A 23488-nucleotide genomic window follows, 5' to 3' on the forward strand; every position below is an offset into this window, starting at 1 on the left:
GTTCTGTTGGGAAAAATAGTCACATAAAATAAAATACGGCGGAACAGATGATTCGAGTCCTTCTGAGTGGTACTGGAGGGTTCTCTGAGGTTAGTGCTTGGAACCCACTGCAGTGGCCAGTTTTTCGTTGAAAACTTCACATATCCTGAAGTTAAGAGGCAAAGATAGGGAAATGCAAATTAAATCCATAATAAGGTAAATACCATTTCACACCTTCTAGCTTGGCAAAAAAGAAGGAACGTGACAATAAGCACATGCTGTCAAGACGCCAAACCATTGTCGCTCAGCTCATTTGGAAAATAATTATCAGTTTACTTTTCTGGAAAATGAAAGCCATCAGGAAACACGTCGATACAGAAAGTCTTGTCTGATTTTGTCGTGTTGCTAGTTCTCCTATGAGTCCCGGGGCACTGGCTGGTTACCAGGAATAAGTATCAGAAGCACTTTTAACGGCCACCTGCAGGCTGGGAAAAGCGGAGGGGAGAAGGGGAGAAAGTGCCCGCAGCTGCTGGCCTGCGCTCCTCCTCTACCATGACACCCAGCTGGTGGCCTTAAGGAAGAGTCAGAGCGGAGCAGGCATGGAGACCAGAGAAGTAGCAAAGAATGAAAGCCAGGCACCTGCTCCTGCAAACAGAAAGCTGAATCCTGGAGCTGGAAAGACAGACAGGCAAATATGTGCCTTCGAAATACTGTTTGGTCCAAAATGCAGGTGAAATTCCCTAAATCTGATTCAGCATAAACGAAAAGCAATAGGTTGGGGAACCAAAGAGTGAGCACCTGACTTCTGGGTACAAAGAGTCATTCATTGGTGAAGAGCAATTGAATGTTCTTATCAGACAAAAAAGTTCAATGAGAAAGAAGTATATATTTATTGAGCAGATTTATTGCATGTGTTCCATGCTGATACATCATTGCAAAAGTGTGTCCCTCCGGTTTGCTCTATGAGCAAACTGAATCCAGCCTCCTGTCGGTCTGTTTAACCACCGGGGTCTGTAGTTAGGGTGCTGAGTCACTTAACAGCGCTCCCCACGAATTCTCTTTCCTGCAGGGGCTATGAGTCCGACATGAACTGGGAGACAGGCGAAGGCCATCCTTTCCACTATTTTGTTTACGGAGCTGCCTGTTCCGAGGTGGAAATAGACTGCCTGACGGGTGCTCATAAGGTCAGTACCAGTGGGGAAGGTCTTCGGGTTGTACATCAGATAGACCTAAACTGTACGCATGACCCCTGTCGGGGCACCATGGAAGCACCGTGCATCTGGCTAAGGATGGTTTTCTTTTCCTGGCTCTTTTAGATGGAATCAGGAAAGAAACCACTTCAAGGAGGAAACACAGCTTAAAGAAAGCTTTGATGTAGACTGTGGGTCTAACCAGCAGTCCTGACCTCTCATGGGAAATGCCAACATATGACATTTTGGAAGGATTTCATGAGCACCCATAACCTGCTAACAAGCACCAAGGGCTGTCCTGGGGACGTTAGTGGCCAGCTTTTGATATCTTTTATCTAGCTGGATCCTGCTTTTTAGACAGTTTAAGGGCATCCTTATGCTTTTAAGGGATGCAGTGAGGAGATATGCACACAGTTTCTCTCTCTCTCTCTCTCTCTCTCTCGCTCTCGCTCTCTCTCACACACACACACACACACATACACACACAGAGACATACACACTTGTGTTTCAAGGAGAGTTTCTCCTCTTGTAGCTGGGTCCTTGTGGGTCAATGAAGCTACTTACTGGCCACTGTTTATAATAATAAATGATCATTAATACATTCAGTGGGGCTGTGATACCCTCACAACTGTCACGTGATAATCTGTCCCAAAATTTACCCAGAAGCAAGATCTAGGTCTTGATATTTCCAAACATACTTTGTGACTATTATCTTGGATTATGGTGAGATGTAACTTTTCATTTAGTAGGTCTCCAGCGTCTATGTTTTTAAAACTAGCATCAACCAGATCTTTGAAACTGTATACACCTTTATTGAACCTGCCAGGTAAAGGATCTGGTTTGTCTAGAATCGAACTCGGACCAGATCACTTTTGGGGAACCTTGGACTGAGATAAAACAGTGATCATTCTAAGCATGGTTTTCATGCTAGAGTAGCTGTCCTCTTTTAGGTCACTAGAAAGTTCTCTTATGCTAACCGATTTCTACATCACCTTCTCCCTCAAAGAAAAATGTGGTGAAATCTTAATCACTTGGGTTTTCTTTATCTGTATATGACTTGGCCTTGTTAAGAGCTGAGAATAAGGTAATAATTAGCTTCAGTATGAAATTCTAAGGTGTGTTCTTATAACTTGGTTGAACAATCTTAAGAGATATACTAGTCTTTTTACCAGGTGCATTCAAAAACGCTAGATCTGTGGCTCAGGCTGGGTATACCCCTAGGTGAAGGGCTCTAATGCAACATGAGAGCAGGGGCCCTCCGTGGAGGCCTATTTCTCAGTCATTCTCCTTGTATTGTTAGAACTGTTCTCATTCCTACAAAATTTCCCTCACTTTGAACCTACATCTCTATATTACTTCTCTATTGCTGTGTAACAAATTTCCCTTAAATTTGGCAGCTGAAAATAACAAATATTTTTTGACCGACAGCATTCTGAGGGCCAGAAATCCGGGAGTGGCTTCTCTGGGTGGTTCAGGCTCAGGATTTTCCACAAGGTTGCCATCATGTTGTTAAGGAGGGCCACAGTCATCCCAAAGCTCAATGGCGGCTGGAATATCTGATTCCAAGTCCCATCACCTGCTTGTCGGCAGGAGGCCTCAGTTCCTCACTGGCTCTTGGTCAGAAGTTTCCATTCCTTATGGCAAGGACCTCTCTATGGGACGTCTCGGCATCCTCAGGGCACACAAGCTGCTCCCCCAAACCCAAAGGGACTAATGCAAAGGAACAGGAGAGTATGAGCCCGTGAGAACACCAGACAGCAGCCGCAGCCCTTTCTGCCCCAGCTCGGGGTGAGGTACCAGCACTTCCACATACCCTGTCGGCCGCAAACTAACCTTGGCAGAGTGCGGGAGGGGAATCCGTCAGGAAGTGAACCCGGCATGTGGGAGTCGTCACAGGCCATCCTGGAGGCCGGCTACCACAACCTACGACCCGGTTCTTCAGCCCTAACAGAACACAGTGACAAACGGGAAGTTCATGGCTCTGGAAGCAAGGCCTTCGCTAACGCTGAGACTTGAGAGCACCTCCCCTCGCCAGGAAGGGAGGCCACGGGGCTGCCAGCAGGCCAGCCTTGCCAAGTGCCGTCACAGAGAACGTCACATCTCATCATGTCCTTAAAGAACAGAGGTGTTTTCGTTTATTATAATGAAACATTCTGGGTCCCTTTCTGATTTTCTTCAGAAAAATGTTAGATGAAAGTCCCAAATCAAATAAGAGAACTCTTGGGTTACCGTTGTCCCATTAATAGTTGGAAGTAGCACCTGTTGGTCATGACAGAGGTCACGACGTCCCGTAAAAGAAGGTACAGACTTGCTGGAGAGCAGAGAGGTTCCCAGGAACCCGGCCGGGCCTGCTGTAGCCCTCATTCGTAGCTCCTCAGGAGCTTCTGGTCCCCAGGTTGTGCTTTAGATCTATCTTTCCTCTGCTCTCAGAATGAAACATCTCCAACAGCAGGTCACAGTGGAGACTTTGTTGGCTGATGCATCCGTGTCGCCCAGCCAGCCGGGCTCTGGGTGTTGTGAGGTAGCCATAGGGGTTTTCAACAAGGATCGTGAGGGCTGTAAACATTTTCTGTGTCGCGGATTATGTCTGCTGTGCAGGATTGAGCTCAGTCACTTACGTCACTCAGCCCAAACAGTCAAATCAATACTTTTCTCTCCTGTTGTTCCTGAAGGAAAACAAACAAACAAACAAACAAAAAAACAAAAAAATCCGTGCTTAAGCCTCTTGAGTACGTGTGTAACTTTGAAAGTTATACATGCTAGCCTTTGTGACCCAATAAAATCTTTGTTGATTCTTTCTCCTGAAATATATTGTGGCCCCCAAAAATGTTCTATGCCAATGGCATCCTGGCAGGAACTGTGTCTCAGGCTTCTCTCCTACGCTGTGTTCATTGAAATAAACAATTTTGCTCTTTTTTATTACCAGAACATCAGAACTGACATTGTCATGGATATCGGCTACAGCATAAATCCAGCCCTCGACATAGGCCAGGTATGTGTACCTGCTTCGCGTCAACCCCTTGGTGAAAGCCAGAACTGCCGTGGGGGTCTGTGGGGAAAACATCCCATCCAGCTTGTTCGTCCTCTTAGCTTTCTGCCCCTGTGGTCAGAACCCGTCTATCCAGGCCGGCCGCAAAACTCCAATCTCTTTTTGTTTAAAAAAAGGGAAGGAAACAAAGATGTTGTGAGTAGTTTTAGAAGAGACAAGGGGTCTGTGACTGAGGAGATTGAGGGAGGCAGAAGAAGCAAGCCTGGCGGGGTCAGAATGCGCCCTGTACCCCTGAGTCAGAGGAGACTGGAGGCCGAGCGTGACGTCTTGGGCCTACAATGGACTCCCCCTTTGAGGAGTTTAAAGTCCTGTTGGGATGACATCAAATAGTTACGGCACTCGCTATTTATAACAGGTAGCCTGCTTGGCCCACCGTCATCTTTTATTTAAATTTGAAATAATTGACAAAATTAAGAATCACCAGCTGCCTTACGTAAGTATTCGAGCAGCTCGTGTTTCTTGGAAACAGAAAATTTCCCAGCACGGGCGCTGCATTTCCATGAGGAAAAGTCATGGCTGCCTTTTTAAGAGAAGCACACACTCTGGGATTCTCGGACTCAGGACTCACCTGGAAGCTTGACTCACTTTCTTTACGTTTCTCCTACCTGTGGGCAACTCAGCTTACTACCCGCAGTTCAGAACATAATCTCTCCCATCATGACTCGTGTCCCTGGAGAGTGGGAAGAACGTGTGGGTTGGAGAGATCAAAGTGGGCTTCAGGATGAGGTCATCAAGGAATGAACAGGAAAAGGCATTCTGGGTGGTAGAAGAGTGGAGGACCTAAGAAAAGACAGGAAATCCAGCCACCTTTGTGTTCAGGGGGGCAGGGGAGGGGCTGACAATGGTGGCAAGTGCCTGCGTGGCCTGGCTCAGTGGAGTGGAAGGGGCAGCTATGGGCAGGGACGGGAAGGGGGCCCACTTGGAGGAGGTGCCCCAAAGACAGGCGCCTGCCTTAGTGGGTGGAGGTGACGTGGCCTGGGGTGTAGTCTAGGCTTTTAGGAAGATTCATATAACATGGCATTGGAGAAGGTTCTCCCCACTAATAGACACAAGAAGGGCAGTGGGTGAGGTGGAAAGAATAGGGCCACAGCAAGGAAGTAGACCCAGAGGAGACCCAGAAGTCAGACGTGTGGGGAGCCAGTTTTGCCCACATGCTGACATCTAAGATGAGACCATCCTAAAGCTCTATGAAGCTTTGGGCGCATGTGGTTCACGTAACAAGAGAGGAAACAGAGTCCGGAAATGAGAAGCCAGACCCACTCATGAGTGAGGATGAGATGAGATGAGGGGACTCTCAGAGCCCTGTCGGCGTGCTGAGGGCTACAGACAGATCAGTCAAGAAGGTTCTTTCTGGCTCACGGACAGAAAAAAGGAGGGCCTCTGGGCACAGGCTGTTTGAGGCCTCCTCCAGGGTAGTACTTTCACTGCCAGACTGAGATTCAAAGTCAAGTTCTTTGACTTCGAACTTCACACTGAATAAGATGCTTAGATATATTTTGAGGTAAACTTCTAAGTAAACCTTCAGAGACATCTTCCAGGACATGCCGAAAACCCTCTTACACTGGATTTTAAAAACTCGAATAAACAGCACGAAGTTGAATTGCTCTGGTTGATTGTTTTTTCTCATAAATGGAAATTCTTTTCCTTCCCTGCCAGATTGAAGGCGCGTTTATTCAAGGCGTGGGGCTTTATACAATAGAGGAGCTACAGTATTCTCCTCAGGGTGTCCTGCACACTCGTGGTCCAAACCAATATAAAATCCCTGCCGTCTGCGACATCCCCACGGAGCTGCACATTTCTTTCTTGCCCCCGTCTGAAAGCTCAAATACCCTGTATTCCTCAAAGGTAAGCTGTGCTTGGCAAACAAGTTCAAGTTTACGTGAGTTTGTGGTACCTGTGCAGGCGGCCAGGGGAGGTGCCCTCATCTCTTGGTGGTTTGGGGTTTGGGTGGTTTAGACTTCTAGAAGAAAAGGCCCTGTTGAACATTTTAATTATAAATTGATTTAACAATGTTGCAATTCTTTTTAAATACTTCAAATTTTGGAGCCTAACATGACTCCTGTTACCATCAGATTGTATCTGATTTTTCGTTGTGTAGAAATCACCTCGTACCTGTATCTCATTTCTCCCTTTGGTATCATTTCCTTAGGCAGGAATCCTGAGAATGAGAATACTAGATTAAAATATTAAATTACTTTTTAAAAAGAAAAACGTTACATATGTTTTTACAGATATTTCATAAGGGCACATGGGTGGCTCAGTAGGTTAGGTATCCGGATCCTTGGCTCTCAGGGTCGGGCCTGGTTAGTACTTGGATGGGAGTCCAATACTTGGTTCTGACTTAGGTCATGATCTCCTGGGTTGTGGGATTGAGTCCCCCACTGGGCTCTGCCCTCAGTGGAGAGACGGCTTGAGAATTCTCTCTCCACCCCTCCCCCCTCACACACGTGCACACACTCTCTAAAATAATATTTCATATAGGCATCTCTACACATGTTTACCTATATATATGTGTGTGTGTGTATGTGTGTGTGTGTGTATATATATATATATACACACATACAGATACAAAAAGAGAGTCATAATCTCGCTGACTTTTTTCCCTTCAAGGGTCTAGGAGAGTCTGGGCTATTCCTGGGCTGTTCAGTGTTTTTTGCCATTCATGACGCGGTGAACGCAGCGCGATGGGAGAGAGGCCTGTCTGGACCATTAAAGCTCAATAGTCCACTGACCCCAGAGAAGATTCGAATGGCCTGTGAAGATAAGTTCACAAAAATGGTATGATCTGCTCAGAAAATTCTTTTTTCCCCCCTGTCCTTTGAGTCAAGTTTTATTAACCCACCATGGTGACTTTCCGTGGAAGAGAAGGTGGCAGGAATCCTGAGGGCACTTGGGCCTGAGAAGAGCCCACAGACCCTGAGAAGGCAGGTTTTCCTCAGCCTGGTCCTGCCCTCCCTTCGGCGGGGCTCAGCTCCACTCGACTTACAAACAGAGGTTGATTGCTCTTCCGTCAGCTTCATGTTCCTCCTTAGTTCTGTTCCCTTCCCAGGACATATCGGTCAGGAACGGGAGCTCGGGAATTCTTCCCTGAACCTGAGACACCCAGGCCAAGAATATGGGCCACGCCATCAGTCTGTCCCACTCTAGCCGACCAGATACTTGAGAAAGTGCGTGTAATTCCCGATTTCAGCTGTAGAGTGGGAAGAGCCCTTTCCGGCCTAGGCCCAAGAGTAGAATTCGTCCTGCATGAACACCCCTGCAGAGCAAACATCTCCGCTCTCCTCGGTCACTTCCAGTGATGAGATTTTAGCTGTGGACGAAAGTCATGCTGTTGACAGTGACCCCCTGACTATATGCAAGGTCGTCCTTACATTGAGGGGAGAGCTCCCTCCTCTTCCTCCTCTCAGTGCTGGCTCTGTGTGGTCCCTCTTACAGCTTGTCCTAAGCCCCGTGAGTCATCTCTCCACTACGGAGGAACACAGAGACTAATTCCTCTTCCCATTTGTCCCTCTTCAAGGGTGAACTGACAACTCTTGTAGCTGCCTCGCCCTGACTCGCGGTCCTGTCCCAGAGTTTCCCACGCTTCCCATGCTGTCGCTCTGAGACCTTGCCTTGTCCTGGTCACCCTCTGGGTGGTTTTCATCCTGTTTTGCTTTATGCTATTTTTCACCGTCACAAAGGTTTTCCAAATTGCAAACATCCACGTTTATTCTTTTATTCCAGATCCCAAGAGACAAACCTGGATCCTATATTCCTTGGAATGTGCCCCTATGAATCCAATACGAACTTCCAGGAAAATGGGACGCCTCTTCCAACACAGCAATGTCTCCAGTCTTTATGCTTGAAGATGCTAGGTCAGAAAGATAAATGCTCACAGTTTAGAAATCATTTCACAGAGTACTGCTTTTATATGAGGCTGATTTTAAATGTTCCATTTGGATTTTGATAGATATGCTTAAGCAATTTAGAAATCATATTTTAAGTAGCACAAATACTAACTGGTTTCCTCTAGAATGATATTCTCCATTACTCTGTTTCTTAAATCCATCCAGCTGAATGGAATAGAAGATGATGATTTGTATGTGATTCATATTTGGCTTGTATCCACCAACAGAAATTACACTGTCTAGTGAAAGGCAATTTTCTAAATAATTTTATTAGTAGTGTGAACTGTAAAGTTGTCATTTTCTCACATGTCCCCATCTGCTATCAGCCTCCTTTTATTGTCCAAATGGATCTAGGCACTATATCCAAGCATCTGTGGAACTAAAGGAAAAAAATGGATAAATTAGACTTCATCAAAGCTAAAAACTTTCTGTTTCAAAGGATTCTACAAGAAATTTAAAGACAAACCACAGAATGGTAGAAAATATTTGCAAATCATATATTTAATAAAAATGTATTATGCAGAATATATTTTTATTATACAGAATATATTTTAAAAAGTCTCACAACTCAGCAATAAAAAGATAAATAACACAATTTAAAAATGGACAAAGGAATTGTACAGATATTTCCCTAAAGAAGATATATAAATAGCCAGTAAGCACATAAAAAGATGCCTGAAGTCAATAGTCATTAAGGAAATGCTAATGAAAACACAACGGAAAACATTTTATTCCCAATAGCATGGCTATAATCAAAATGACAGATAATACTAAGTGTTGGTAAGGATGTGAAGAAATTGGAACCTTTATCCATTGCCAGGAAGAATGGAAATGGTACAGACACTGGAAAAATAAATTGGCAGTTCCTCAAAAAGTTAAGCATGGAATTATCAAATGACTACTCCTAAGTATATATCCAAGAGAATTGAAAACATATGTACACACACAGACTTGTACACAAATGTTCATAGCATTACTCTTAACAACCAAAAGTGGAAACAACCCAACTGCATCAACTGATAACAAAATGTGTTACACAATAGGTGGTACATCCGTACAAAGGACTATTATTCAGCCATACAAAAGAATGAAATACCGACATATTCTACAACATGGTTGAACAGCCAGACTCCAAAGGCTACATATTGTATTATTTATTCCCTCTACATGAAACTTCGAGAATAGGCAAATTCATGGGAACAGAAAGTCAATTAGTAGTTTCCAGGGGTAGGGAGGTGATTGCTAATGGATACAGAAGGTTTCTTCTTTGGGGTGATGAAAATGTTCTGGAATTAGAGAGTAGTGATGGTTGTACAAGCTGTGAAAATACTAAAAACCATTGAGTTACACACATTAAAAGCATGTATTTCATCTCAATATTTTTTAAAAAGCATATGTGGAGAGAAACAGAAAATGTGGGAAAGATTAAGAAGTTGTGACAATCTTAAGAAATTAATCCCAGTGGCCTTCAGTGACAATAACTCGAAGAGAGCTGAGCAGCAGGACAAAAATCCCTGAAAAATTCCATTTGCATTCATGGCAGAAAAAAATATTTACACTGAAGTATTAAATACTAGAGACTAACGGATGGCACCTTCTCCCTGTCACACTCTCAACTCAAGAACTTTTGGTGGATGTGTCTCAAAGACATCTCAAACTTGTCAGTACAGCCACCCCCGGGATGCAAAGCCGGAAATGAGGGATTGATCCCAGAGGCTCCATTCTCTGGGTGCACACACCTGCTCAGGTATGAAGTCCTGTCAGTCCACCTCAGAGAAAGCTACACCTGTGCCTCCCTCTCTTTATTCCCACGGCTACAGTGTTGTTCCAAGCCACCATTATTTCTAACCCATGTGGTAGTCTCCTTATGACTGTCCTACGTTCATTTTGCTTCCCTTCCAAACTATTTTTCAGATTAAAGTGAAAGATACAAGTTTATGGATACACACACACACACACACACACACACACGCAATGAGATTATGTTCATCCTTACTTAAAACCCTTCAATGGCTTCCTAGTCATTCTACCAGAAAGTATCCCAAGTCTCCAGGATGGCCTATGTTCCCTCTGTGATCTGGCCCCAGACCATCTCTCCAGTGTTGTCTCACGACCCCCATTTTTAGCATCAGGATTTCCCTTTCTGTTTCTCACTCTGGAACCTTGGTCATCTGCCTGAAAAGTGCTGTCACTTCCATCCTTCCTTTTGTCTGCAACAATGTCGTGCTGCTTAAATTTTAAAATGCACACAAATAACTTGAAGATGTTGCTAAAATGTAATCAGGTGATCCCAGAAGCAAGAAGGTATGATGGAAGTGGTCCATCTAGAATCAAGCACAAGTGGGATCTGAAGGAACCCAGTTATCCGCTGCTGTTGTGTGAGCATCTCTCCTACAGTTTATACCCATGGCTACACAGTGGTGTGAGAGATCCCTTAGGACAAGCTGAGGGAGAAGGAAAACGTCTGAGCGTGGATCACAGATGGGTTGGTTGGAGGAAGTCCAAGCTTGATTCACAAATCAGTATGTACATACAAGCCAGAAACGGGCAGTGACTGCACTGCAGACCCACTCAGAGGTGGTTAGGGGATATTTTCCCAATGGGCAGTGTTTTGGGTTTTGCACCTGGTTGTCCATTCTATGTAGAAAGGAGAGTGGCCCAAGGTTAGGGTATATATGCATAGCAGCAAATGGCTTGGCCAGCTGGGCAGGAACTGGAATTTGGGGGACAAGAGGCTCATGATGGGTACATGGGGAGGGCCGCAACGTGTCAAAATGCTCATATTGCACATCAGAAATGGTAACTGCTTGCTACATAAATTTAGGAAAAATAATGGGGAAAACATACCTTTCTTCCATTCACAAAACAAGTTCATCTGACTCCCCTGAATGAGCCGTCATGCCAAAATAACTGGCTGGATGTTACGAAGTTGCACCAAAAGCACTGGCTGCTGTGTCCACCTGAGACCGTGCTGGTGAAGGCTGTAGAGAAGCAGACCCTCTTGTGCATGACTCATGGGACTGGTACATACAATTTGGGAAATGAGTTAGCTGGGCCTCTCAGCAACCCCACCCAGAAATCCCAGTTCCAGTTGTAACGTCCTACCGTGAAAGAGACACTGAACACCAAGTCCATACACAAAATGGCACTGATCTTAGCCATCTCTGCCATTGGTCCCCCCACTACCTGACACAGCGTGGGAAGTGTCATGATGACAATGCTGGGTGTTATCCCTCCACGTAGCTGCTGAACGTCCAGCCTGCCCCAACCCAAACGAGAACGGGCCCCCCAAGCTAGACCAACCTTCCAGGAGACCAGTTAGCCCCTGGGGGCACACTGACAACTCCACTCTGCGAGGAGCAGTGTTTTATCTTAACAGAAACAGACACGCATTCTGGTTAAAAGTTTGCCTTGTCTGCCTGTATGGCCTGAGCCATCCCCACCTAGGGGCCTGTGGGGTGCTAAGTGCACCCTCGTAAGGTCCCCGTGTAACACTGCATCAGACCAGTTTATAGCCAAGCAAAGGCATCTGCGCTCCAACAATGGGGTGAGAGTGTGACACGCGACCCACTGGTTCTATCACATCTGTACCGCTGAGACGCGGCTCATCTGATAGGGCAATGGACTGGCCTAGAGAAATGCCAGCTAGGAGCCTTGGGAGGCTGCAGTTCCATGCTCCAGGAAGCAGGATACTCAAAATCGAAGGGACAGGTAACAAGCTAGAGTTTATAGCAGATTTATAGCAGATTATGGTTAATATCCACTGTATATAATTAAGTTCTTTAAATTGATAAGTCAAAAACCTAATAGAAAATAGTCGAAGGACAGAAGAATAAGTACAAATATCGACTAAACGTATAGCTAGTTGGAAAAACCTCAAAATAACAAGAAATGCCAATTACGGACTGTCCCACCCACATATTTGAAAATGGTAGCCTGGATAACACGCAGTGTTGGTGTAGGCTGTTGGGGAGCAGACACTCTCTCATCCGTGATTTGCCACGTTGACACACACATTTTGGAAGGTGAGTGAGTTGGACCTCACCTCGCAGCATGCTTACCCTTCAACCCAGAAATTACAGTTCTCCGATTTTGTGCAACAGAAATACTTGCTCGGGCCTCATTAAAGCCTAAGAGTTTTCATCACGACATTGTTTGTAATAGTGAAAAATGGAAAACAAATGAATGTGAGCTAATAGAAGACCGTTTACAGCAATAATGAAAAGGCCAACAGACCCGCATCACTCAGCATCAAGGAAATACAAATCAAAACCACAATGAGATACCACCCCACACACCAATCAGAATGGCTAAAATTAACAAGTGAGGAAATGACACATGTTGGCAGGGATGTGGAGAAAGGGGAACCCTCCTACACTATTGGTGGGAATGCAAGCTGGTGCAGCCACTCTGGAAAACAGCATGAAAGTTCCTCAAAAAGTTGAAAATAGGGCTACCCTACAACCCCACAATTGCACTACTGGGCATTAATCCAAAGGTGCCAAAAATACTGATTCAAAGGGGCACCTGTACCCCAATGTTCATAGCAGCAATGTCCACAATAGCCAAACTATAGAAAAAGCCTAGATGTCCATCAACAGATGAATGGATAAAGAAGATGTGGTGTACATATACAGTGAAGTACTGTGCAGCCACCAAGAAAAAGCAAAACCTTGCCATCTGCAACGACGTGGATGGAACTAGAGACTATTACACTAAATAAAGTAAGTCAGTCAGAGAAAGACAAATACCATATGACTTCACTCATACGTGGAATTTAAGAAACAAAACTAATGAACATAGGGGAAGAGAAGGAAAAACAAGATAAAGACAGAGAGGAAGGCAAACCATAAGAGATGACTTTTTAAAAGATTTTACTATTTATTTATTTGACAGGGAGAGAGCACAACAGGGGGAGCAGCAGAGGGAAAGGGAGAAGCAGGATCCCCACTGAGTGGGGAGCCCTATGCAGGACTTGATCCCAGGACCCTGGGATCATGACCCGAGCCGAAGGCAGAGGCTTAACCATCTGAGCCACCCAGATGCCCCCCATAAGAGATTCTTAACTACAGGGAACCAGCTGAGAGTTGCTGGAGGGGAGAAAGGTGGGGGGAAGGGTAACTGGGTGATGGACTGAAGGAGGGCACGTGATGTACATGGTGGGCACTGGGTGTATATATATATATATATGCAACTGGTAAATCACTAACTTTTACCTCTGAAACTAGTAGTACACTATATGTTAGCTGACTTGAATTTAAGTTAAAAATGTTTTTAAAAGGGGGGTAGGGGCTCCTGGATGGCTCAGTGGGTTAAAGCCTCTGCCTTCGGCTCAGGTCATGATCCCAGGGTCCTGGGATCCAGCCCCGCATCGGGCTCTCTGCTCAGCAGGGAGCCTGCTTCCTCCTCTATCTCTGCCTGCCTCTCTGCCTACTTGTGATCTCTCTGTCAAATAAATAAACAAAATCTTTTTTTAAAAAGAGGGGGTAACATTTATTGAGAACTTACTAGGCGCCAGGCACTATTCCAAGTACTTTTCATGTATTAGCTGATTTAATCCTCACAACAACCCCAAGAGAGGTACTGCCTCTTTGTCCATTCCACAGGCGAGGCAATTGAGGCATAGAGAGCCTATGTAACTTGGAAAAAAGCAAAATGTGATATAGTATGAATAGTTGATTTCACTTTTAGAAATCAAAAACAATTCGTGTATGTAAACATATGTGCGTAGGGAAATTCTGTATACATATGGAGGTATCTGGTAATCGTTAACTTTGATAAGTGAAAATTGAGAAGGAGTGTTTTCTTTTTCTGTTTTATACACTTCCGTATTTTTTATTATTTTTTTAAATAAGCAATAGTTTTAGGATCTAAAAAAAAATACATTAACACCTAAAAATGCACCTGCATGCATTGTGTCTGCATGATTTAGTTCCATTTCACAGACTAAAGAAGATTTTGTTGCTGGTTATAAGAAACTTTATTCCAGGGAAGGAAAAAGTATGCACCGTATAGGAACTACATTGAGATTGAAGTTCAACTTGGCTTAAGAGAGGAACGAAATGGGAGTAGCAGAGAAAAGTGGGAAAATAAGGGGGTTGGGAGCAGAGAAGGACAGGATTTGATTAGAGGAAAAACAGAGATTCTACCCAGAGCACCCCTTAGGGTAGAAACAGACCCCAGGAGAAGTCTAAAAGCCTGTTCTGCATGTTCCTTACAGTCCTCCTAAAGGCCACATTCAGGGCACACTCAAGTTCTTTCATTCTCCCCTTGAGAGGTACAGTGAATTTCACTGGAGGAATGCCTAATTGTCCTCGTACTTCCTCCCAGCAGTATTTTTACGCTTCCCCTGTCCTAGGCACTGGGAACCGGTTACTTGCCTTCGTGGAGCTTACACTCAGGTGAAGTTATTGAATGACTTGCCTTCAAGGTGGTCTTTTTTTACTTTGCCTCATATTCTGCAGATCTTTAGAAGATCACACGTAACCTTGAGATTGCTTGAAGGGTAACAGGTTAATGATTTGACCAACCATAACAACCAGTAAACTGAATAGGGCATAGGAATAGATAGAGATCATTTCAATTCCTGAATTCATTTTTAACAAGATCATTTGGAGGAGGAAATGGCTTTCTTAATTCCAAGTAATTAAAGATTTATTTTTAGGGAGCCATACTCAAATTCAAAATCACTTATTTGCCGGTTCGGCTATAATATGTACTCAACTAATTATACTCATGTCAAAGTAATCGCTGTTATAATCACCTAAACACATTTTCCTTTTTCTTTCTTGGGGGAACTACTCTTCTCGTGAGAGCAACACTCAGCTGCATTGTCCAAACTCTGAAGTCACTTCTCTGTCCCCACCTGGTGTCCGCCTGCCGCTCTGTCTTTCCGGGCTGCAGCCACGACCACAGAAGGTAGAGGAAGCCGCAAAACCAGGATTCCCCTAGTTCAAGTAAGAGTATATATTAACGAGTTCAGCATAACTATGGATTCAGAGGGCTTCTTTATTTGTTAGGGTTTTAGAGAAACAAGATGGCTAGTGAAGGTTTTTGTCCCTTTCATAGGAACAAAAGTTACCCTTTTCTTAATTTCTTGATTCTTCTCCGGATTTCTATATTATCATTTGAAGCTTGTTATACTTCTGTAAAAATGTGAGGAGAGGGGGTCCGGAAGGAGTGACACTCCTTCTGTGTCACCTTGAACCATCTCATTGCCTCAGGGAGGAATCCTCCCTTCAGGAAGGCGGTGGGTCCTATGCACACACAAAGGGGACAGATCACTTTTATCTTGGTTCCTGCAATAAAATGAGGAAAACAAGGAGGTATATTCTATGTTTGGTCTGTGTAAATAGCCATGCTATGAATTCTACCAGAAAAAAAGAAATACTTGTGTGATTTAGATATTTGAATTTAACATTATATATTAGTCTTTAATCAAGACTTTATTTGTTGAATGTCCCCTAAACTGAGTTATAAAGTCCTTTGGAGCAAGGATTATGTCTGTTCTAAAAATACCTTCCCAGACCATAAGGAATTGGTTGCCCTAAAGGTTGCTGGCAGACCACTGAGCCAGAGGCCAGAAGGAAGGATTATCTTAAGACCTTTTGTCCTTTTGCCTTCGAGAAACGCCTCTGATCATCAGAGGTACAGGTGCATTAATCTCAAGGCCAATTTTGTGTGGAATTTTTGAACTCATGTACTGAAGATGCGTTAGTAAAAATGTCCAAAAGTGAATGGAACACCAGATGACCCTCCAACATCAGGACGGGAAATGACAAAGTCGAAAAGCTGGGGCTCTCTTTAGGAACAGAAGACTTTACAATAAATCCCTCCGATTCAAATTCCTTTTTCCCCCCAAGCAGTAGCAGAATGAGAGCGGCAACAAGGTAGACACAGATAATCTCTGTGTAGCCTTGGTTGAATCTGAACTGTGCTCTTGAAGCCATACCCTGGATTGGCTTTGAGGGCTTCCTCTCCCAGCTGCCTGCATGGAATCTCTACCCAGAAAGCTCCTGTCAGCATCTTAAATGTGAGCGATCACAGCATTTCCAGTGGGTTCCTGACAGGCCTGTGCCTACCTCTGCCTTTACCAATCAGAAGGCTCAGTTTCATTTCTGAGCGCTTTCTACCCATCATTTTCAGCCTGGATCCCCTGTGTTCTTTGCTTTTAGGAAGTTTGTTAATGGCCATGGCCCCCAGTGTGGCTTCTGCACCCCAGACACGGTAAGGAGCATCTTCACTCCTAAGGAACCATCTGGAGCCCTCCACAAAGCAGTCGAGGGGAAGCTTGGGGGTGAGTAACAAACCCCTACACTGTAGAATGAATGGTGTCTTTAAAAAGAGGAGCAAGATGATTGAACATTTTTCCTCCAAGGAAGTAGGCCATAGGGCTTGACATTTATTTGTCGATTTTTTTAAAGGATTTTGAAATTTATTTATTTGACAGAGTGAGAGAGAGAGAACACAAGCAGGCAGAGAGGCAGGCAGAGATAGGAGGGGAAGCAGGCTCCCTGCTGAGCAGAGAGCCAGATGCGGGTCTCGATCCCAGGACCCTGAGATCATGACCTGAGCCGAAGGCAAAGGCTTAACCCATTGAGCTACCCAGGCACCCCTACTTGTTGTTCCGATCATTTCAGTGTAATGTGTGTTCCAATAGCATGTGCCTATTGAGTCTGTCTGCGTGAGCGACTTTGATACATTTGCAGTGTTAATGGAACGTCCAGAAATATTGGACTTTAGAAATCTTTTAATTATGTACTTAGAGCTAGCTAAAAGAAACGACGACTTTGGGATTATATTTATTTTCATTTTATTATTTGGGTTATTTTAATTTAATTTTATTTTATGGTGGCTGTTGTTGCTACAGTTATTAAGTATTATTAATGCTTAGGAAATCATAGACTCAGGAATTAGGAAAAAATCAATTATGATTCATAAGCTTACATTCAGTTGAAATACCTTAAAACTTTATTTTTTTCTTAAAGATTTTATTTATTTATTGGACAGAGAGAGACACAGTGAGAGAGGGAACACAAGCAGAGGGAGTGGGGGAGGGAGAAGCAGGCTTCCCACTTAGCAGAGAGCCTGACGTGGGGCTTGATCCGAAGACTCTAGGATCATGACCTGAGCCAAAGGCAACCTCTTAATGACTGAACCACCCAGGTGCCCCTATCTTAAGACCTTTAAAGTAGTATTTCCCCCTTCTGCCTTTTAGAAACTTATAGATTCTGATTAAATTTCATATATGTGTTCTGTTCTGTTAACCGTTTATTCTGTTATTTGAAAATCTGATGAACGTTGCCTTCGATCTGTATGTAAGTTGTTGATTAAAATATTGGACACAGCAAGGCAAGCAAAGAACTATGAGAAAAGTGACCAACACTGACCAACTGAGTTGTTGCTCAGTCAAATACTGCGGTGTCCTGCATTTAGATTCCTCTGTCCCCTTCACAGGGGGAGCGCAGTCACCGTCATATGGTTCATGAGATCCCTGTGCACGGTGTCGAGGGCACTGACCAGTTTCTCAGTCTAGAAACCTCACGTCAGAAGGGAATGAGGCTAGTTTTCTGAGGACCCAGTCTCTTCTTTGGAACCACGTCCCTAGGCCCTCCCATTAATACTCCATTCCAGAAAAGTCCAGAAAGCTGTCCAAGAGCAAAGTCAACCTCACCAAAATCCATCTTTTTGAAAAACCAAGATCCATGGTCACCTGTCTCCAGTGCTAGCCCTGCTCTGATTTTCTGTGAAGTCTCCAAAAGACTCCTGACCCTGGTTTCACAATCTCATTTACAAATGGTTTTAAGGTCATGGGACGTTATTCGCCTTGACTGACCTGACCATTTGAACAAAAATGTTTTTTTCAAGGTACATTTATTTATGTATTTATTTATTTATTTTAAGGCTAAGCACTTTCTTTATCATCTCCATCTATCCTGGGCTTCATGTCTTTTTTTTAAACTGTGCTTGTCTGATGCTTTTAGTTTACGAGGCATTCCTTTGGTGAGAAACATGGAGGCAAAAATAGGAGCGAGAGAGTTCTGCCTTCTCTCTGACTTCTGTTAATGTTACTCTGTCTTCACTGAGCAGTATATTGAGTCTCTGTTTGATACGGTTTAGGTTGACGGTATTTCCGCAAAATACATCCTTTAGACAACTGGACATTGCACCACACTTTTGCCTTTGTTGTCAGTTTTCCCCATTACTTCCCTCATTTGTTCCCATCCTTTCTTTGTTTTTGCTGGTCAGAGAGCAGTCTGGTGTTCTTCTTGTGCATGGGACTTGAACCCTGTTAGGGGTTTCCTCAGGCCTTTCCCTTCCTTGTCACTGATCTCCTGCTTTGCACACTTCCACGGACTGCACTCCAGAACTGAGGATACTAGTTCAATCTAGAAAAACTACCAGGATTCTGTATCTGATTTTGGAGGCCGGGGAGGAGAGTTCTGGTTGTGAACAAGGGAGGCATGCCAAGGGCAGAGACTTGGCCTTTGGACTGAAAGATGGTGCATCTCCCTCTCCCTGGGTAATGTCTGCTGGGATCCTACACAGAGACCTGTGGTGGAGAGTGGGGGAAGGTTCAGTCCTGGGACTGTGAAACCCCGGAGAGCTGCTGAGCCAGCTCTTCTGAATTCAATAGCAAAGCCTCACACCCATTACGGGGAATTGGTTTTCAAGGAAAGCACGATATTGTGCATTAGACACTTGGAGGTTTACCGTTTGGCCATCTCAGTGAGGGTAACCACCGATATTTTTCTCAGAAATGCAGACAGGTAGCACCTTAATGGCATCTTCAAAAGTGAAGGTTATAAAAATAACATCTTCTGACTGAAAACGGATTAGGCCATCTTCCTAATGTCTAGCTTTGTGACGAGGAGAAGCAGAGAAGAGTCTGTTCCTGACTCGGCCATTTCAGCAGCACATTTTATGGAATCACAGCCAAAGTAGAATATTTTTGGGAAATAAATGCCTGTCCTCTCTGAATCTGATTCCATCTTTGTTTAGTACTAATGGTCTATGAGGAAGAGAGGAGAAGCCATTTCCATCTTTCATGTTGTACAGAATCAATAGCCACTGTGCCTGTGTAGCATCCGCAGAGCCCTAGCGTCAGACCCTCCTCTGCCCACTCCCTCCACACGCAGCCCCCCACATCCTCTGATAAGTAACTAAGAAAGACTGTATGGAATTACTGATTTTAAAAATATAGTTTTCTCCTGTAGAAAGATACCTTATAAGCTGCAGAAACTAAAGAGCCAGAGATGTTTGCATTCCTAAACTGTTAAAAAGGGAGGAAAAAAAATGATGTGGAAAAGTGAGAAATGAGTTAAGATGAAGCCAACAGGGACATGCAAGGAAATATGTCCACAGAAAAGACTGCAGAATGGAGACTAGAGAGCCAGGTAAACAAAACTGACATGAATAATCCATGTAAAACTTTCGTTGCGATGTGTCGCAGCTATAAATATTAGTACTACTATTTACCAGAGTGGGGAAGGGAGACAAATTGCAGTAAGATGCATTTATATATTTGTTCATTCGTGTTTCAGGTCATTTATTCATTCATTATTTGAGATTATGCGTTCTAGAATTTAGGTCCCTTCATCGTCACCTATATTTCATTTCATTTCCTCATGAATTTGAAGATTACTTGAGTCAATTTAATTAGTCAGAACACTGTCCTCAGACAAACACAGACGAAGGACCTGTGCCAGATTCCCAGGCTGACAGAGACGGAGCAGTCATAGATGCAGCAGAAGGAAGATTCCTTCAGGGAAGCCAGCCCCTGGGTCTCCATGGCAGCCGTCGTTCCGTCTTCTCTCGGGCAGCCTGACCCCCTCCCCACCCTCACCCCCTACCCAGTCTCCATAGGGCTTGTTTTGAGCATTAGGTGCCTTGATGAAGGGGAGGTGCTGGACTGTGGTAGACAGCCAGGAAATTATAGTTGCTCCTAACAATTACAGGCAATACAGTCACGTTTTACAAGCATGAACTTTGTCATCAAAATACGTAGCTTCCAATTCTGCTGTTCCTCAGCTGTATAATTTGATGTGTTATTTAACGTTCCTCAGCTTCTGTTTCCTTACCTGTAAAGGAAGATGATGATCATGAGGATTTAAATGATATCATGTCTGTAAAGGACATATCAGGCTGGGCACATGGCGAGTGCTAGGGAAAATGTCTACTACAATTAACACAGCCACGATTACCGCTGCTGCTCCTGCCACCGCCACCATCGTCATCATCACCATCATCATCGTCATCATCATCACTCTAGGACTCCTGTTTTCCATCCTTGTTTCTCTGCAGCAGAGTTCATCTTGCTGTCAAATGAATGGAGAAGGGAAATGTTGCTGGGGTCGAGAAGAAAAGAAGCCCCAGAACAAAGCCAGTGTGTCTTCCTCTCTTTTATCTGCAACTTTCCATATCTGGTCTGTCAGGATGAACCTGATCAACAGGCCTTGGGGTGCCGGGGGGGGGGCCTGGGGAACATCCCCAAAGCACTTGTCCTTCTCCCAGTGCATCTACCCCTTCCCTTCCATTGGGCCTCAACCACCACAAACCCAAGCCTTCCAGGGAGGAAGGGATCCCTGGGCCAGGCCTGACATCTTGCCAAACGTGGTTCCAGCATGGTGACACCAACTTTGGGGAAGACGGGACCCTGCTCAAGTCCCAGCCCTGAAATCTTCCAGCTCGGGTTTAACTTCTTCCTCAGTATGCGCGGGGCCAATACTTCAAGGAAGCTGTTGGGAAGACTAGAGGATACACGTGAGTGAGGTACATGAAATCCCAAACACAGCGACAAGCACGTCGCAGTTGCATTGTCAATGCCAGTTTTTCCCAATAACCGATGTCTGGAATTGTTCTTAGAACCAGTCTTGGCAAGAGATAGCTTTCTAGAAATTAGAAAGTATCATAGAGAATTAAAAATTTCTATTTACACACTTTCTAAACCAGCATTTCAACTGTCCAAGAATGTACCCCAGAGAAATAATTAGCGATAGATCAAAGACTTACTATATGATTGTCACGATGTGATTTATAACAAAAATTAGAAATAAATTTTCAACAGTGGGAAATGATTTAAAGAAGTCATGGCATACCCATATATGATTGCAACTAGAACTATCTTGGAAAACCTTTTTTTTAATAATAAATGAATTTGAAAATAAAAATGATTTAGATAAAAATAATTTTTAAATTGAGAACGCTGACATCAAATCTGTAAGCAAGAACTTGTCTACAAATACAGGACGGTGACCAGCAATTATCCGTGCCTGGGCTGGCAAGACCAGGCAGACCTGCCCCTCACATGTACAAGAGCCAAAGCAAGAATTCAGACAGAAGGCTTCCGGTTCTCTCCTCTTCCTGCCCAGCTCTGTCTTGCACTGAAGCCGTCACAGACTGGACACCCAGCTCACATGCCCAAGCTCCATCCAGCCCCCAGACAGCCACCTCTGGGCCACCACACAGGCTCAGGGGTGAGTTCCTAGTTGTACTTCTGCCCTCTCTGGGGGGAAGGACAAGAACAGAGGCCATCTGGGTCCCTGAAAGTGGGTTTGGAGCCTTCGGGACAGGGATTTCTGAGGTCATGTGTCCCCACAGCTTGTGGCTAGAAGTCAGGGTGCTGGCTGAGCATGGACTTTCCCTTTGATCCCAGGACTCCTTGCCCCTGGGTAGAGGTGTGGCAAAAGAGGGGCAGAGCAGAGTTCTAGGGACCTGTGGCCTAAGGACAAAGCGGAGAATGGGCTCTTAGGAGCCACTTTTGATGCTTCTGACATCAATAGAAATATCAGTGAGAATGAACTCCAGGGTGGAAGTCTATATGCCTCAAAAAATAACATAACAGAAAATCTAATAAAGGGCTTAATCTAACCATTCCTCATGTTTTAGCTGTAATTTCCCCTACATCACCCTCCTGCAGCGTGCCAACTAATCACGGTTAGTTCCTGTTAGAACATAAACGTCTCCGTGGCGGACTTCCCCGGAGCGCCCCAGCCAGCAGACAGAGCCGCGTCCCACAGCTCCCTAGGCCGGCTCGGCCAGGGAAAGCCTTCTCCTATTCCCACGGAACTCTGCTTAGCGGTCATTGCCGCACACGGGCCAACGCTGGGCAAATCCATGCCTCCTCTGTGTGTCTCACGGATGCAGCCCCCTCTGGTCCCCACGGCCCTTCTCCACTCCTCCTCCTTGTCCCCTTTCCAACTAAATCCTTCTCCTGCACTTTCTTCACTTCATGTCTCATCCAGTCCTGAGATTCCGGGCAACATCTCCATAAATAATTCCCAAAGCGGCAGCTCTCTCCACCCTCTCCCCCCGTCCCTAATCCTGAGTTCATCATCACCTCCCTTCTTATTCTGCTCACCAGTCTCTCTCCGGACTTCCACGCACGGTACCACCAGTCCTGTTTTTGCTCCCCCACAACGAAGGCGGGATGGTTTTCCCCGGCACTGACCTTCCCACTCACCTGTGGCTTTTCCTCTGCACGCACGCTGCCCTGGTCCAGCCCATCTTCCTTTGCACTGAGATAATTGCAACGAGTTCTGTACCCGGTTACCTCCCCCACCCCCCAGTACCTCCCCCACACAACCGAACTGAACTCACGGCAGGGTTCCCAAATTCCCCAGAATCCCTTAGGAAGCCTTTTAAAAATGCGATGGCCTGTGTTTTACTGGCTTGGAACTTTATGTGCTTTGGCCCACGGGTAGCTCTGAAATTTTATGAGTCTCTCCTGGCGACAAACACGCGCAGTCTGCAAGGCTCGTATTGGAAACCACTGCATATCACAGTCGAATTAATCTTCCGGAAATATTGGCTCAGAAATGCTGAGTGGCTCCCGCTGGCCCCAAATACCATCACAAATCTGAAGCCTGCCTTTTAAAATGTTCTATAGCTGGATCTGAACTAGCCCCTCCCCTAGGGTCAAGGCCGTCGACTTGATTTCTTCCTAACACCTTGTGAACAGCCTCGCAGCCTCCCATGGAATTTCCTCTTTGCCTCTTTTCCCAGAAAGCCTCTGCTCGCCTCCCCTTGCTCCCTGACCGCCTGGGGAGCGTGCTGTGTGTCCCACTCTTTGGACACTCAGCTTCTGCTACCCCTACTTGCAGTTCATCTTTCTCCAGCTGGGCCCAGAGCTGGGCAAGAGCAGGTCTCCATTTTCCTCCCGCCCAACCTCCCACACTTCTTCGGCCAGAGTAAAACCAAGGAGCTGGTCCTGTCTTGTACCACCTCGTGTCCTCCCAGCCCCGCAGTCCGGCATCTTTCAAACAGGACGAATCCAACACCTGCCTGCTGATGTCCACAATGCTTATCAACCTTTGACTTTGTTTTTACCAAAAGATTAAAACATTAATTCTTTCTTCTTCTTTTTTTTTTAAATTTATTTGACA

General features: G+C 44.9%; 1 protein-coding gene across 1 annotated transcript in view; it reads left to right on the top strand.

Annotated features, from left to right (window-relative positions):
* AOX1 (aldehyde oxidase 1) overlaps window positions 1-8632 on the top strand; it is an 83282-nt gene extending 74650 nt beyond the window's left edge. Inside the window, exons 31-35 of the mRNA XM_044244345.1 lie at window positions 1049-1163; window positions 4096-4161; window positions 5875-6063; window positions 6829-6996; window positions 7942-8632. Of these exons, the coding sequence (XP_044100280.1) occupies window positions 1049-1163; window positions 4096-4161; window positions 5875-6063; window positions 6829-6996; window positions 7942-7992 (589 nt within the window). The 3' untranslated portion in view covers window positions 7993-8632. The remainder of the gene's footprint in view (window positions 1-1048; window positions 1164-4095; window positions 4162-5874; window positions 6064-6828; window positions 6997-7941) is intronic.
* The last annotated feature ends 14856 nt before the right edge of the window (window positions 8633-23488 follow it).

Source organism: Neovison vison, chromosome 3 (genome assembly GCF_020171115.1).
Source record: "Neovison vison isolate M4711 chromosome 3, ASM_NN_V1, whole genome shotgun sequence".
Classification (NCBI taxonomy): Eukaryota; Metazoa; Chordata; class Mammalia; order Carnivora; family Mustelidae; genus Neogale; species Neogale vison.